This window comes from Arvicanthis niloticus, chromosome 13 (genome assembly GCF_011762505.2).
Source record: "Arvicanthis niloticus isolate mArvNil1 chromosome 13, mArvNil1.pat.X, whole genome shotgun sequence".
NCBI classification, from domain to species: Eukaryota; Metazoa; Chordata; class Mammalia; order Rodentia; family Muridae; genus Arvicanthis; species Arvicanthis niloticus.
In genome coordinates, this window is record NC_047670.1 from 35,955,215 (window position 1) to 35,972,385 (window position 17,171).

Here is a 17,171-nt window from a genome sequence, read left to right on the forward strand (position 1 = left end):
AGAAGGAAGAGAGGGAGAGAGGGTGGGTGGGAGGGAGGAGGGAAAGAAGGAAGAGAAGAAAATCTGGAGCTAGATAGGGTTGGCTGTGACTGATGCAAAGGGTTGGTGGGTAACAGTTCCATGAGATTTACTTCTTTCATTATGAAACAACTGTACCTTTTTGAATAACAAACAAACAAACAAAAGACCGCAGAAACGAACAGATATCTGAGAAGTGTTTAGGGTGAGACCTAAACCAGATAACTAAAAATTCAATGAAAGCTTGAAAATTAAATGGTAGTGTTGAGGCTGAAACCCGGTTACCATACAGTGGCTGTGGGTAGTATAAAATGATCAAGCAGTGTCATGAACTATGGCAGATAAACCGCTCAGGTACTTCTGTAACGCAAAGGTAATGTCATTCTTGGAAGATTGCTGTAAGGGTTGAGTAAATGTTTGCAAAGCTCTGGCATAGTGCTTAAAACATAAAAGGATCTTACAAAACAATTTGGGGATTGCTATTGATTAGAACATTTTTTTTTTCCTTTCTCGCTCTCTTTCTTTAACCCGAACAGGATTTCACTATGTAGCTTTGACTGATCTAGAACACACTATGCAGACCAAATTGGCCTCAAACTCACAGAGATCCTCCTGCCTGGGATTAAAGTTCTGGGATTAAAGGCGTGGCCCATCTCCAACCTACTGACTTTTTCTTTAGCCCTCGTTCACTAATTACATCAGGTTCGCCCGCTTGTCATGTCCTTCTCGCCTTCCTAGCCCGTGCTCATCCAGTCCGTCCGGCCGCCCGGATGGCTCCAGCCACTCGGTTAAGTTCGAGTGTCTCAAAGCCCCCGGGAGTTCCTCCAGAGCGAGCGCCACCCTCCGCAGGTGGGACCTGAGGACCCCGCGGCCGCCGTGCCGAGCGGGCACCGCCCCATCCGCCCACCGGACCGGCGCCCACCCCACGCACCCGCCCCGCACCACGCAACATCGCCCTAGCGCCTCTGCGACTGGCGCCGCGCGGAATGCGCCGCCTGCCATTGGACAAACGCTCTATAGCGCCATCTCAGCCTACCGCGCGGTGCGCGCTCTCATTGGCTCGGAGCGGTGTGGGAGGCGGGGTCTCCTCAAGGGGCGGTGCCGGATCAGAGCCCCGCCCCTCGGTCCCTCCGCTGGGCCGAGCCCGCGGGGCGGCTGAAGCGCGTGGGGCAGGGCTGCTAGTGGGCCGCGCGGCGGTTACTCTGGTTACTGTCCGCGAGGGATGCTGGGGACCCGGCGGTCTGGAGCCTTCGCCGCGCTCTGAAGGACGCTCATCCGAGACAGCCATTCACCTTCGGGGAAGGCAAGTGTCGGTCGGACAGGTTCCGGGCGGTGACTTCAGGGCTTGCTGAGGAGGTATCTCCAAGGGAGGGCTGAGTTGCCAGGGTCCCGCCGCACTTCGGGACGCCGTGGCCATCTTTTGTTGGAGGAGGCTGCTGGGGCAGTGTTGCTAAGGGCAGTTTTCCCAGCACCCAGATCCTTCTAGGCTCCCGACTCTTTCCTACCGAGCACCTGCTGCAGGTGACAAAAGACCGTTTACAAGCCAAACGAGCGGACGTCGAAGTATACAGCAACATTCGCACTCCTCAGCCCAGTAGAGAGAGACCTACCTGTCCATCCAGTTGGCTGAATGAAGAAGTGTGTTGTAATAAGGAGCCATTGGAGTAGGCAGGCTTTAAATGCTGCCTTTTAAAATCTGGACAACTTAAGATACATTTGTACTCTCAATGATTTCAAAAACTGATGTCATCTGACTCGTGATCCTGAACAATTGACTGGAAGAAGTTCGGCCAGTGTCCCGGACCCCTTTGAGAACTACATTTTTGGGGGACAACATTTTAATCACCGAAACCCTTCCGAGGAAAAAAAGACTCCCCTTCCCCCCCAGACCCCCCAAACCACAAAAGTCCTCAGCTTTGGCTGGTGCCACCAAAGAAGCCTTTTGAGTCATGTGGACTTTCCTTGGCATTGCTACCTTCACCTATTTTTATAAGAAATGCGGGGATGTCACCCTGGCCAACAAGGAGCTCCTGCTGTGCGTGCTGGTGTTCCTGTCGCTGGGCCTGGTGCTCTCCTACCGCTGTCGCCATCGAAACGGGGGCCTCCTTGGGCGCCATCAGAGCGGCTCCCAGTTCGCTGCCTTCTCGGATATTCTCTCTGCATTACCTCTTATTGGCTTCTTCTGGGCCAAGTCACCTGAATCAGAAAAGAGAGAACAGCTGGAGTCCAAGAGGGTATGGCTGATTCCACAGTGGGCAAATGAATGGGATCTTATTTTAAACTTAAGATCGAGGTCACTGAAGTTTATGGTTTCTTTAAAAGGCAAGAAAGTGATGGCTTAGAAGCTTCATATTCTTATTTAACTGAGTTTCTTCTCCTTTTTCTTTTCTTTCTTTTTCTTTTCTTTCTTTTTTTTTTTCCAGTTCTGGACTGTGTTGTGGCTACAATCCTCGATCTTAGAGAAAACCAAAAGCATTTGCTGCTTGATCCTCAGGGTTTGGGTATTGATTTGGTAGGAAATGTTAGAATTTAATTTTGAAAGACAGACTCATTATGGCTTTTATTTAAACCCCTGGGTAAGGATGATTTTTGTACCTGAGAAGAGAGAATTGTGTGGCAGGCAAGGCCACTAATCAGTGTGAAGGCTGACAGGGGAAAGTGACAGCAATTTGAAAAGCAATAAAGATGCCCAACACTTTAAAGTCTTGGGCAAAGATTCCTCTTCCTGCTAGCCATTGAAGCAATGCGTAAGTCAGTGCGGTCAGGTCCTAAGTCCATCGCTGTTAGAAACTGGGTCTTTAAGTATTTGTGCTGCTGTTACTTGGAGGAATGATGGGGTCAATGGTAGGTGATGAGAGGGGAAGAGGACATGTCAGATCATGGAGGACCTATTGACCTATTGGGAACTTTCCCCCAAGAGCATTGGAAAGAGAGTGAGAGTAACAATGCTTCATTTTTTACAAAAATAAAAATAACTACTATTCAGGAACTCCATTGTAGGATACAGCAGTGAAAGAAAGGACATTGCTACGAGGCTGTAGCTGGGTGCCCAGTGCGCTTGGGAGACAGTGGCCAGGATGAGTTACCCACAAAGCAATGCAGACTTCGGGATCTGTTTTATTTTATTATGTCCATAGTACAAATTAGCAAGGTTGACAGAAGACCAGAACTCGGCTCTGGAGTTTTGGCTCTGCCACTTGTTGCTGTAACACTTTGAGAATGGTTTGATTTCTGTCGAAATCAATTTCCTGTTCTCTTAGGTGAGGGTGGCACCACCATCGCTGGTAGTCAGGGAATGAAGTAACTTCATATTTGCAGACTGCCTGGTGCATAACCATCTGAATAAGTAACTCGCTGTTGTCACTAGTCTAAAGGTGGTGTACTCTCTTATGGGTGGGGAAGATGGATGGTCGGCTGGTTTCATTTTGGGACGGCTTCAGGCTTTCTCCTTACCTGGAAACCAGGGAGCTGCTAGAGTAAGTGCTGCTGAGTGCTTACTGCTGCATACATAACAAGGAAAGTCAGGAGTTGTGAGGGGCCTGCACCTGTAGATGCTCTCTGTAGAGTTGAGTAGTTAAATTATAGGATTTCTCCTGGGTTCTGTCTTTGAATCTCCCTGTAGATATGGACAGTATCTGGTCTCATGTGGATTTCTAAATATGTCCATAAAACATTTTCTAACTACTGTGTCCAAAAAAAAGGAGTATATATTTACTTTTATTGGGATATATACATTTCTATTTAGCCAGTATTTTGATCCTGATTATATATGGTTTGGATTTAAAACCATATATTTGGTATATGATGGGTGTAGGTTAAATAATATTTGGGGGGGGGGAGGTGTCTAGCTTTTGCTCAAGATGTAAAAGTTCAGCGTGTTTATGTACTAGTCCCATGGTTTATGTCAACAGATCTGGAAAAATAATCATTGTTTTTGTTAAACAGTGCAGAAAAGAAACCAGTCTCTCAGAAACAACATTGACAGGGGCAGCTACCTCAGTCTCAACATTGTCTGTGACGGACCCAGAAGTGATCATCGTGGGATCGGGTGTACTTGGATCTGCCTTGGCAACGGTTCTTTCCAGAGACGGAAGAAAGGTGACAGTAATTGAGAGAGATTTAAAAGAGCCTGACAGAATAGTTGGAGAGCTTCTGCAGCCAGGTGGCTACCGTGTTCTTCAGGAGCTGGGCCTTGGAGGTAGGTTCATCTGATCTTGAGGAGTTGGTGTAAATACGTGGTCTTCACTCTAGACTGTTTAGCCTGCCTGCCCTCCTTCCCTTCCTTTTTTTTTTTTTTTTTTTTTTGAGACAGGGTTTATCTGTATAGCCCTGCCTGTCCTGGAACTCACTCTGTAGTAGACCAGGCTGGCCTCCGCCTCCCAAGTGCTGGATTAAAGGTGTGTGCCACCATTGCCCGGCCTCCCTCCCTCCTTTTCTTATAAGCTTTACATGAACTAAAAAAAAAATTATGGGAAAATGAGAGCAAAGGAGAAAAGAACCATACTGTCATACGGAGAAGAGGCTAGCTACTCAGACATAGTGAGATAATGGAATGCCCCAAAAAAGTGACGTCAAAAATGAAGACATTAAACTCAGTAACCAGAACTATCATTTACACAATGTGGAATATGCTCCTGGGGTGGTGGTATTCTGTCTGTCTGGTCTTTTATTTAAGGGTGATTCATTCATTCAGCCAGTGATTTTAAAGTACATTTTCTATTCATTTAGGAAATATTTATTTGCTACTGTCTTTGAATGAGGTGTTATGCTGAGTACCAAGATGTACTAGTGATCAAGACAGGCAGCCTTGAGAAGTAGCACGAAAGGTACTTAGCCGTAAGGTGAGCCTGGTGCTGAAGGAGGCCAGGAGAGGTTGTTGGGTGCCTTGGAACTGGGGTTACTGACAGGAACTGTGGTCTTGGAAGAGTAGCCAGTAGTCAGTCAGCTGAGAGACATTTTTAATGGCAGAAAGCAGAGGGTAAATACGAGGACACCAGAGATGCATTTGATACAGGAGTATTTTTATGGCAATGTATGACAAAGTAGATAGGGAGACGCTGATACTGTGGTTGAGAGTGACAAATACATTTTCTTTAAGATTTATTTATTGTATGTTTATGAGTACACTGTCGCTGTCATCAGACAGACCAGAAGAGGGCGTCAGATACCATTACAGATGGTTGTGAGCCATCATGTGGTTGCAGGGAATTAAACTCAGGACCTCTAGAAGGAGCAGTCAAGTGCTCTTAACTGCTGAGCCATGTCTCCAGCCTGACAAATACATTTTTTAAGGTGGTAGATATGCTGAGTTCCATAATTTTATTGTCAAGGTACATGAGTTCAGCTGTCGCATTATACCCTGTAAACACATAGCAATTGTTATATGTCAGTGATAAGTATAAAAATAAACATATGCTTTCTCCTGAAATGCCATCCCTATTGTTATCAGTCAAGAGAAAACAGGAGACAGGTAGGGAGAGCTCAGGGTGCTGTTGCCTAGAGACCACCTTTAATCATCACTGAGGCTGGCAGAGAATGGTCCTTCAACAAAGACTGTTAAAACATTGACAAGTGGGCTTTGTTCTGCTTTCTGAGGCTACATCTCAGTGGATGCTAAGTGACAAAGCATTTTTTTAAAAAAGTAGATGAAGTCCGTGAAGATTATAGAGACTAGAATAAAATCAGAATGTGGGATACGGAGTTTGGGAGTGGGTATAATTTTCAATAGTGAGAAGTTACCTCTGAGTAAAGAAATGGAGGCCTAGCGTTTGCTCTCTGGGAAGAGCCACCAAGCCTGCTTGGCCTCCATGTTGTCAATGGAGCAAAAGTCAACTGAAGAAGGGAGCACATAGGGAGTGAAGGGAAGCCACTGGAAAGTGAAGGAGCTAGTTGGTTTCATGGTTTAAAAGTGTAATCAAGAATCTTAGCTGAAAGTATATTCTGAGTAGAGAAAAGATGGTGGAGGTGTAAGGCTGTTGCATGGTTGCTAAGAGTGATGCTCTGGAGCACAGTCGCAGTCATTGAGGTGAGTGAAATGGACATAGTGTGGAAAATCTGCTCTACAGGAAGAGTGTGTAGGACCTGCTGATGAATCAGGCGTCAGGTGTGAGAGGAAAGGCCAGTAGAACTTACAGAAGGCTAACTGCTGCCAGGAAGTCCAGGACTGAGCTCTGGGCCACAAAAGGACAGAGATCCGATCATGAGGTGATGGGAAATCAGCAGGGCATGAAGGAAGCACCAGAGGAAAGCAAAATGACTCCGTGTTCTCATGCATGACAAACATACATGTAGGCAGAACTCTCATACATAGAAAATACAAATAAGTGAAATAGTAAAACATGAATTTATTTTGATGCTGGAACAAACCTCAAGTTTTGTCCCCAGGCCCCATCCTGAATTTTTAGGCATGTGCCACCATGCCAGACGGGTTTGTTCCAGTTTGTTCACCGACTCTGTATTGCTTCGTGTGAATCATTGCTGCACTTTCAGTTCGTTATTTCTTCCATTTTAATACTTTAGGTTTGTAAGTTTTATGTATAATAGTAATGCTTTGTTTTCTTTAATATGTTTCCTAAAACACTAATTGCCATTGATTTTTAAAGTTCTTAGTTTTTCAGTTGGTTCTTTAAAAATGTTTTCTTTTGCATTGTATTTTTATTATTTTTTTTTATACTGTCTTAAAGGTAAAAAAGCCATTTTTATGCTAGCCTGATACATATTCTGCTTCCTGCTTTTTCGGTTTGATTTACTAAAATGACTATAGTGTATCATGAGTCAATGTGCATATGCAGTGGGAACCATCAGCATTAGGAAATATCCTCATTGGTTGGGGACATCTACTTTTTCATAATACTGAATTTTTATGTAGAAATTGGGACCTTTAAAATAGTTTTAACGGTATTGGATTTTCTCTTTTCCTCTCCTTTCCTTCCTTCCCCTGCCCCTTCCTGTGGCAAGTATACTTGTTTCTACATTGGGACACATGGTAAAAAGGCCTGACTGTTTTCTGTATCTTAATGGACAAAGCAGATTCACTCAGGACAGGGTCACAGACCTGAGTGACTGTACTGTTAACCTGAAGTGTATCTGTGGATTTGTCTTCTGGAAACATTTAAGATTTGTGTAACAGCTGTACCAGTTCAGTCCTCCAACTGGTCTTACAGCTTCGTAAAGCAGAGCCTTAGTTTCACTGTGTCTTTTTCTTGATACCTTTCTTGGTAACTCTCATGAATAAAACTGTTTGAACTGAACTGTTTTGCAGATACAGTAGAAGGTCTTAATGCCCATCAAATACATGGCTACATAGTTCATGATCATGAAAGCAGATCTGAAGTTCAAATCCCGTACCCGGTGTCAGAAAACAACCAAGTGCAGAGTGGAGTTGCTTTCCACCACGGTAAATTCATCATGAGTCTTCGGAAAGCAGCGATGGCAGAGCCCAAGTAAGACCACAGCTTTACATGTGTAATGCGAAAGACTCAAGCTTGGGCCCTAGACTGATGATTAGTGCCTGAGAGCATTTTCTGTTCTTGCAGAGGACTGGAGTTGGTGCCTAACACCCACATCAGATGACTCACAACCCTCTGTAGCTCTGGTTTGAAAGGGTCAGATGCCCTCCTCTGCCTTCCTCAGACACACACACACACACACACACACACACACACACACGCACACACTCACACACACACACGCACACGCGCACACACGCACACACGCGCACACACGCACACACGCATGCACAAATAAAAAGAAAATGTGTTTTATGCAAGTGAAATTACATCAGTATTCATGAAAATTTTTGGCATGGTCTAGATGGCATAGTTATGATAAAATAAGTAATCTATAATTAAAATGTTCAGTGCCTCTGTAAAGAATGTTAGAGAGTTTTACTTTAGGAATTAGGTGATTATTATTCATTTGGAATTTAGAGGGCTGCATAAGTGCTGTAACTTAAGGCATATTCCCATGTGTGCCCATTTGTCATGTGTTTGTGGCTATTACACCTTTTCTAGAGAGAGCAGAAGACAACAAGGAGCCCCTCTGCCACTTTCCCTGAGGACCTAGCCTGACAGGACTGGCTGCTTGTCTTGATTTTTAATTTGTATTTGCCTCTCATCCTTTAACAATAATTAAGGAAGTTTTAAATATGAGAGCACTCATGTTGTTGACACAAACCCACATTCCAACAAAGTAAAAGTCAGTGGATTTTTCCTTAGGGCTGAAATGTCCGGTATCCTTGGAAACAGTGGGAAATGCCTCAGGTGGAAAAATGATGATCTTTCTAATGGCTAGGACTACTTTTCAGTAGTGCCCATACCCCCCTCCCCCCACCCCCCAGACAGGGTTTCTCTGTGTAGTCCTGGCTGTCCTGGAACTCACTCTGTAGACCAGGCTGGCCTCAAACTCAGAAATCGGCCTGCCTCTGCCTCCCAAGTGCTGGGATTAAAGGCATGCGCCACCACCACCCGGCCATTTTTGGTTTAAAATCATAACTATTCTTTTCAGAATTTGATACATGCATATAGTGTATTTGGATCTCTTTTTTTTTTTTTTTTTTTTTTTTTTTTGTTTTTGTTTTTTTTTTTTTTTTTTTTCGAGACAGGGTTTCTCTGTGTAGTCCTGGCTGTCCTGGAACTCACTCTGTAGGCCAGGCTGGCCTCGAACTCAGAAATCCGCCTGCCTCTGCCTCCGCCTCCCAAGTGCTGGGATTAAAGGCGTGCGCCACCACCGCCCGGTTGGATCTTTTTTATCCTAGTTCCTATCCCATCTACCCTGCCGTGTCCGTATCTCCTCCCACCTTCAGGGTTTTGTTTGTTTGTTTTTACGGCTCACTGAGTGCAACTGTACTGCTTATATACTCATGGGCGTGATCCTGTCACAGACCACTTCCCTAAACTGTGTGCAATGTGTTTCCTTTCATCCTTTAGTGTAAAGTTTATAGAAGGTGTCGTGCTTCAGTTACTGGAGGAAGATGACACTGTGATTGGCGTGCAGTACAAGGACAAGGAAACTGGGGACACCAAGGTGAGAGTGAGTCAATGTCATCTCTTCATGGATGGTGTTCCTACCCCTTTGAAATTCTTCATTGACTTGTGTGGTACATGCCACTGTGTGTGGGGGTCCGAGGACCATTTGAGCAGGGGCTTCTCTCCTGCAGCTGTGTTACTGTACATATTGTTAGAGTCACAACTAGGAAAGTGTTAAAAACATCTAACAGTAAAATTGCTTTTGGTTTATGTTAATGGTGGTCTATTAAAGAGGAGGCAGTGGGCTCTTCTAGGCTGTTCCACAGGGTCACCCCTTCCTCGAAACTGGAGTGTGATAGGGTTACCAGGCTTCCTTTGCACACATCGTTCCGTGTGTAAAACGCTGCTTCTGTCTAGCCCTCATTCAACAGCACCGTGGGAAGTAATGAACCTGGGTAGGTCTTGCAGTGTGTAAAGCGGTCCTGTCTTCCGTGGCCCACGGGTGCCTCGAAGCTCTCCTTGTCCATCATGGTGCAGACAGACTCCAGGGACTCAGGATTAGGCCTCTATCCTCTTCTGCCTCTGTGAGAGTGTATTATGTTTAGATATTTTCCTGTCCACTTTTGTCTCTGGAAGCCCTGGTCCTTTGCTCGCATTAACTGACGCCGGATGTTCCTCCTCTGTTACAGGAGCTTCATGCCCCGCTCACTGTTGTTGCAGACGGGCTCTTCTCCAAGTTCAGGAAGAACCTCATCTCCAGTAAAGTCTCCGTTTCATCCCACTTTGTTGGCTTCCTAATGAAGGTATGGAGGAGTGTAATTGTAGAGAAACAAAAGCAACTGGAGATTTGAAAGCTATGAAAGTATTTCCTTTTCTTTTTTTAGGATGCACCACAGTTTAAAGCCAATTTCGCAGAGCTTGTTCTGGTCAACCCCAGTCCGGTTCTCATCTACCAGATCTCGGCCAGCGAAACTAGGGTACTTGTTGACATTCGAGGAGACTTGCCGAGAAACTTAAGAGAATACATGGCAGAACAAATTTACCCACAGATACCTGGTAAGAAGTAGGATTTCACCCTGATTACAATTTATGGTCTAAAGCTAATCTCACAAAGGCCTCTTTCCAGTTTTGCTGAATGCAGTGTGTGAATGAGGCTCGGGGATGGGCATACGTGTTTGTGATCAGTGTGTATTTCCTGTGACAGCAGACAGTGGAGATGGTAAGAGCTAGGGACAGACATCTGTCAGTTAGCGTGGCTTTTCCTGTCTCCTCTCAGGAATGAGACTCATTTCTTCCTCTCGTCTCTCTGTTGTGTTCAGCTGTATATGTTACTACATCTGTTTTCCCTTAGATTTCTTTGTCAATTCCTTAACATGTATAAGAGGTGCTTAATGAATAACTTAATAAAGTAGGTAATTGATGATTTATTGCAAGGGACTGTGGAACAGCCACCACACATATACTGTTAAGATCTTTTATACTTGGTAAGGAGATGTGTGCTAATTTGAGACCAAAATGCTCAAACCACTTACTTGGGTGGATGGGAATGACTTGCAGATCACCTGAAGGAATCATTTCTGGAGGCCTCTCAGAATTCTCGTCTGCGGACCATGCCGGCCAGCTTCCTTCCTCCTTCCTCAGTGAACAAACGAGGTATATTTTAGCATTATTTTATAATGCTGCCATTACTTCAAATGATGTGATTGAATTTGTAGTCTGGCAATGAGTGGAAGCAGAGAGTTGGCCTTGGCCAGACAGAGCGGGAGAAGGAGCATTGGTCCCCATAAGAAGTTCCCCGACATTGAAGCCTTGGGATACAATTGTTACTGTTATCCAAAGCTCTGGCTTTGTAGAGGGCGAGTGGTTGTCACTGGGAGGACAAGGGAGTTAAAGGTTACCCACTGGGCCTGGAGGAAACTGGTGGTTAGGAGCATGAAGATGAATTCATGGTGGTTTTGGTAACAGTTCCAATAAAAGTGCACGCATGGTAGCGTGGAGGCACTGTTCGGGTGTCCGAGGCTAGCAGTGGAGTTCTGAAGTGGAAGGGTGGCTAGGGAGGATATTGCTTGGGTATGAAGCTGCACTGGGTTGGAAGTGACCAGTGAGAGCAGGGACTGACTAGGAACGGGGTCTGCAGAGCTGGCTCCCAAGCTGCCTGAGACACGGTGGCATTTCAAGGAGTGCCAGTAGATTCCTGTAACTTGCATTTTTGGCAGGTGTCAATAGTGATTGATAGCTGACGTATAGTTGTGTTTTAAATTTCTATTTTAAAGGTTTATAACTTGTTTGGAGGCAGGGTCTCACTGTGCAGCCCTGCCCTGGACTGAAACTTGCTATTAGATGAGTCTGACCTCAGGTTGACAGAGATCACCAGTCTGTGTGCTGCGTGCTGGAGTTGGGCAAGACCAGGCCTGGTTGAAGATTTACTCTGATTCCATATGTGTTTGCCCTGTGTACGGAGCATCTCAGAGGCTAGACGAGGGCATCAGAGTCCCTGAAACTGGAGCTACAGTTGGTCCTTAATGTGGGTACCAGGAACCAAGCTTAGGTTCTCTGGAGGAAGAGCAAGCACTCTTACCTCTCTCCTGTACCCCTTCCCCCGCCCCCAATTGTTGGTTTTTTTTTTTTTTTTTTTTTTTTTTTTTTTTTTTTTTTTTTTTTTTTGAGAAATGGTCTTATATAGGCCATACTGAAACTACATGGCTGAGGATGACCGTAATCATCTCTCCTGCCTCCATTTCTCAAGAACAGATTATAGGCACACACCATGTGCAAGGCAGAGTATGTGCTTAATATTTTTAATACTTAATTTTATCCTATATAGACAATGGAACTTAAAGGTTTGTCTTGTCTTTTTCTTTTTTTAATTTTTGCCATCAGCTTTGTTGAGGTAAAGATCATAAGGAGGTAGTCCAGCCGCAGAGCGGATTTCATTCCGATTTACTCTTGGGTGTGTTAGCACTAACGTTTTGTCTCAGCTCCTGAGGAGTTCATAGTGTTCGCTCTCTTTCCACAGGCGTTCTTCTTCTAGGAGATGCGTATAACCTGAGGCACCCTCTTACTGGTGGAGGAATGACAGTTGCTTTAAAAGATATCAAATTATGGAGACAGCTGTTGAGAGACATTCCTGACCTTTATGATGATGCTGCTATTTTCCAGGTAAGAATCCAGAGTCCCCCTCCCAGCATGCTTCATGTGTTCATGGATGAGCGGACTGAGCCCCCGGTGGGAGTCAGTGCCTATGTGGAGCTTACGCTTCATAGTAGTCCTTACTTCTGTTCAGGTATAAGAAGCTTGGCTTGCAAACTGTAATTTTTTTTTAAAGATTTATTTATTTATTTCATGTATGTGAGTACACTGTCACTGTCTTCAGACACACCAGAAGAGGTTATTGGATCCCGTTATAGATGGTTGTGAGCCACCATGTGGTTGCTGGGAATGGAACTCAGGATCTCTGGAAGAGCAGTCAGTGCTCTTAACCGCTGAGCCATCTCTCCAGCCCCCAAACTGTATTTTTAATGTCTGTGGTTTGGTATGTGTACAGCAGATTGGCCCAGCCTCCTCTTCTCAGAGCTAGAAGCTTAGCGTGACCCATTGCCCTGAGCGTGAGCTTGGCAGTGTTACCTGCAGATTCGACGATTTCACTGAGGAGATGATAAACATTGGCTTATGCTTTTTTTCCTCCTTGCTATGTAATAAATGATATTCTTTCTTTAGGCTAAAAAATCATTCTTTTGGTCAAGGAAAAGGACCCATTCCTTTGTTGTGAATGTGCTGGCTCAGGCTTTGTATGAATTATTTTCCGCTACAGATGGTAAGTATAGATGCTTTTAAGTGAACTGACTTGTAGATTTTTAAGTTTTCTCATATACGGGACTAAATTACCAACGTTAGTAGTTAAAATAGTTAGTGTATAACCACACATCACCAGACTTTGCCCACCGCCATGTGGCAGTTCTTTCGGTGTTTCAGCATCTTGTTTCAGCACTACTTCTGGGGGCTGTTAGAAAACACCCATAGCAGTAAGTATGTCAGGACTGCATCTGTTCGAGTCCTCTGGTCCAGACTAGAACAAATGTATCCTCACATGGTAACGTGCTGGTGAAAGGCCTTTCTGGCCTGGTACAGAAAAGCAGTAGGTATGGCCTTTTGCTTCTTACACTAGTTTGTATTTCTTTTGAAGCATTATTTAGAACAGGAGCAGGTGCCTCCCGCTGAGGTTGGAGCTTCTCTCCTGCTACAGTGTACAAGTGGCCCACATTGCAAATAGCTGTGGGCTTTGTTTAGTTTGCTACATTATAGAGCAGCTGGCCATTCTGTCTAGGTTGAACATCTGTAATAATGAAAATTTGAAATTCTGAGCTAGGTCCTCTTCTAGCAGCCTGGAAGCTGAGGCAGGAGGATTGGGAGGACAGCCTGAGCTACATAAATAATAAGATCGTATTTCCAAACAAATGACACTGACACAGTGTGTCTCAAAGCATTTGCACGCCACCTCCATTCATGTATATACTCACCATGATAAATAAAAAAATCATTTTAAGAAACAGACAAAAATAAGGTAAACATCTGAGGTGCTTCAAGCTCCTTGGTTGAGCTTCTTGGTGCGCATTAGCAGGGAAGGTGGGACTGTGTCTCCAACTACAGCCATCCAGCAGTTCTTTAACTCACTCACTGTGATCTAGAGCAGTGTGTGTGTGTGTGTGTGGGGGGGGAATGGGGTGACCACACTCACTGATCTAGAGCAGTGTGGGGGGGGGATGGGGTGACCACACTCACTGATCTAGAGCAGTTGGGGGGGGGGAATGGGTTGGAAGTTAAAGTGGCTGCTTGGACAAATGAGAGGAAAAGTTCTAAATTTTGAGTTTTCTGGGCTCTTGTATGCTTCAGTAAATATTAATTGGGGGTTTCTACTCCACCTTAGATCATTCATTTCCCAATAAAAGGCACAAAGCCTTTCTGTTTATAATGAGCCTTAAAGCTCTAGAGCTGGGCAGATATCAGCCCTCTCTGTTTTGTCTACTCCCTGTCATCAACCCTGAGATAACACCTGCTGTGTACTGCCAGGGCTGCTCCTACTCCAGCCGGCCAGCCCTCAAGGCCATGGGCTTACAATTCACATACCCCAAGGTGCTTTCTTCCTTCCTCCTGTCTCCTTGGTTTCCATCTCAGCCCTGCCTACCTCTCTGCTGCCCAGCTACAAGCTATAGGCATATTTATTCAATTACTAGTTTTTAAATTAAGGAGCAAGGTTTGCACAACAAAAGCTAGCATATGTGAGAATTCTGTCTTCTAGACCTTGGCATACAGAATTTAACATCACAGTGCACAGCAACCAACCAAACCTTGCCACTTGGATTCTTACATATTAAAGCTGCCAGCATTAAAGTTAATGACAGATCTGGGGATGAAAGAACTTTATGGGATAAAAATTTACCATGTTTCATCCTTACAAATACTCTTGTAAAGAAAAATCTATCACTAAATTGTAAATTCTTCAAAGTATGTTTTATACATATATGGAAATGCCATAATGAACTTCTTCATCCAATTTAAGAAAACTAAAAGAGTTTTTTTTACCATGACCAAAAAACGAAAGAAAAGAAGAATCTAGCCAGACATGGTAGCACACGCCTTTAATCCCAGCACTTGGGAAGCAGAGGCAGCAAATCTCTGAGTTTGAGGCCAGCCTGGTCTATAGTGAAGTTCCAGGACAGCCAGGGCTATGGAGAGGGACCCTGTCTCAAACAAAACAAATCAAAACAACAAAAAATTTTAGTTAATAATTTAAAAAGACTTTAATAAAAAGAAAGAAAAATCTAGGTACCTTAAAAAAAGAACACTGACTCTGAACAGTTAGAGTGGTTGTTTATTAATGCTGTTTTGAAGGCTTCAGAATGTATTAAAAAGTTATATGGATATAAGAGATTCACTTCTTGATAACTTGATGCCGACCTAGCAGTATGGGTTAGGCATTTCTGAACCTGGGAATTGTTGTTAGGATTGTGTTTTTATATATAATAAGAGCTTACAAAGTATTTGATGTCATTTAACTTAGAACAAAGTCATACATAATTTAAAAGGAACTCATAGGACCTCAGTATTAGAATCAACAGGAACAGATTCTTCATACTCTACCCTGAGAGTAGATCTGGAAATAGGAAGGGACTCCTGGTTGTTGAATTCTAGGACTGTTAAGAAACTGTCACTAACACTCTAAAATAATAGTAATAATTTCTACGCTTTCTTTCAGATTCCTTGCATCAGCTCCGAAAAGCTTGCTTTCTGTATTTTAAACTTGGTGGAGAATGTGTGACCGGCCCTGTCGGTCTGCTTTCTATGTAAGTTCTAAGAGCACAAGGGAAACACTCAGTTTATGTGAATCTTTATCCCAAGGACACTTAGTTACATTGTTTCCCATTCATGTCCTAGTCACAAGTGGCCCCAAGAGGTCAATGTGATGTCTCACTCGGTAGAAGTGCTTGCTGCCCGAGTTTGGCGTAGTTTGAGCCCTAGAACCTATGTAGACGGATCTCCACATGTGTGCAATGTAGTGTGCACCCTACCCCAGTTTATGTACATGTGTGTGTATATACACTAACACAAAAGATTTAAAAAATGGTCTCAGGGGCGCTGGAGAGATGGCTCAGCAGTTAAGAGCACTGCTCTTCTTCCAGAGTTCCTGAGTTCAATTCCCAGCAATCACATGGTGGCTCACAACCATCTGTAATGGGATCTGATGCTCTCTTCTTGTATGTCTGAAGAGAGCAATAGTGTACTCAAATACATAAAAATAAATAAATCTTTAAAAAAAATGGCTTCAGGAAGTGAACACAGGGCAACACTTAGCACTGTGCAGTCCTGATGCAGACACACTGAGAATTGGTGGACTGAGATGCTAGACCTTTGAGTAAACTTGATGATTGGTTTTCTCCTGTGATGTCTTTGCTTTTTTGACCCATAGGAACCAATAACTGAGAACTCTGAATTCAAATATTAATCTTACAGGCTTGAAATTTAGTAGTAGTTTTGCTAATGCAGACATATACTTAGGACGACTGAGAAGGGAAATTCTTCAAGGCACCTGTTATAGATTTACAATCAGAATATCAGTTCTGATGCCAAACCCAGACTGCGGCAGGCTTCATGCTGGATCTCAAGAATAGTGGAAGAAAACAGCAGGAAAAATAAGACTCAGGAGTGAGCGTGGCCATCAGCTTCTCAAAGTGGTCATTTCTTCTAAGTAGTTTTTTTTATAATTTAAAACTTCATTCTTGTCATTGAATGTAGCAGGCAGTGAGCCTCTTAGGTCCTCAGATATAGAGTGTGGTAATAAGCCTTTATTGGTGACACATAATTTTTTGAACCTTTATGACTAATTTTAACAATCCGTTTCTTTTCTATTACAGATTGTCTCCTCACCCTCTGCTGTTGATTCGACACTTCTTTTCTGTTGCAGTCTATGCCACGTATTTCTGCTTCAAATCAGAGCCGTGGGCTACAAAACCACGGGCCCTTTTCAGTAGTGGTGCTGTACTGTACAAAGCGTGCTCTATAATATTTCCCCTCATCTACTCAGAAATGAAGTATCTGGTTCATTGAAAAGGAAACCACTTGGAAGTCAAGTCCACTGAGACTTGAAGAGGATGTACATAGAACTGTATGGCTTCTACAGTGGCCACTCAAGGACCAAGCTGTGTATAAGCGTGTAAATATATGCCTTAATTTACAATTGAAAATGAAGGGTCAAATAAGTTAGATGTGTAAAAGAATGATTGTTTCCACATATTATGCTAACACTCAAGTTTTTCTTTTGATTTCAGTATTTGGGGTGACTCGCTGGGACAAGCCAATAAAATGAAGAGTGAACTCTTATGTTTTTTCGGTTTTTGTTGTAGACATCTTTATATAGCTTCATGGTCACAGAAAAGACAACCCAAGTAGGGTTGAACCCCACTGTCAAATATTTATCATTTATTGTGTGTATGCATGTGTTCCAGCATGCATGGGTGTGGGGTGTGATATACATCCGTTCATGTGGAGACCTAAGGCTGACATGTGTTTTCTCTACTCTCACTTCACATTATGTGTATTTCAGAAAAGTCTCTTGCTCAACCTGGAGCTCTAGGCAGCTTATTTCCTTTGCTTGTTCTAACCACAGGGGTACTACTAGCTACAGGTTCAGGC

At 43.8% G+C, this 17,171-nt stretch overlaps 1 protein-coding gene across 1 annotated transcript; it reads left to right on the plus strand.

The window, feature by feature from the left end:
• Positions 1–1,083: 1,083 nt before the first annotated feature.
• Sqle (squalene epoxidase) lies at positions 1,084–16,859 on the plus strand. Its single transcript, XM_034517038.1, has 11 exons — positions 1,084–2,252; positions 3,964–4,216; positions 7,280–7,460; positions 8,946–9,042; positions 9,674–9,787; positions 9,869–10,040; positions 10,542–10,637; positions 12,001–12,143; positions 12,702–12,798; positions 15,238–15,325; positions 16,394–16,859. Exons 1-11 carry the CDS (start codon positions 1,968–1,970, stop codon positions 16,584–16,586), a joined length of 1,719 nt encoding a protein of 572 aa, XP_034372929.1. The 5' UTR covers positions 1,084–1,967; the 3' UTR covers positions 16,587–16,859.
• Positions 16,860–17,171: the final 312 nt, after the last annotated feature.

Coding starts and splice junctions, on each gene's coding strand:
- Sqle (XM_034517038.1), top strand. CDS start 1,968: ATGTGGACTTTCCTTGGCATTGCTACCTTCACCTATTTTTATAAGAAA. Junction 4,217..7,279: donor TCAGGAGCTGGGCCTTGGAG/GTAGGTTCATCT, acceptor ACTGTTTTGCAG/ATACAGTAGAAGGTCTTAAT. Junction 12,144..12,701: donor ATGATGCTGCTATTTTCCAG/GTAAGAATCCAG, acceptor TTCTTTCTTTAG/GCTAAAAAATCATTCTTTTG.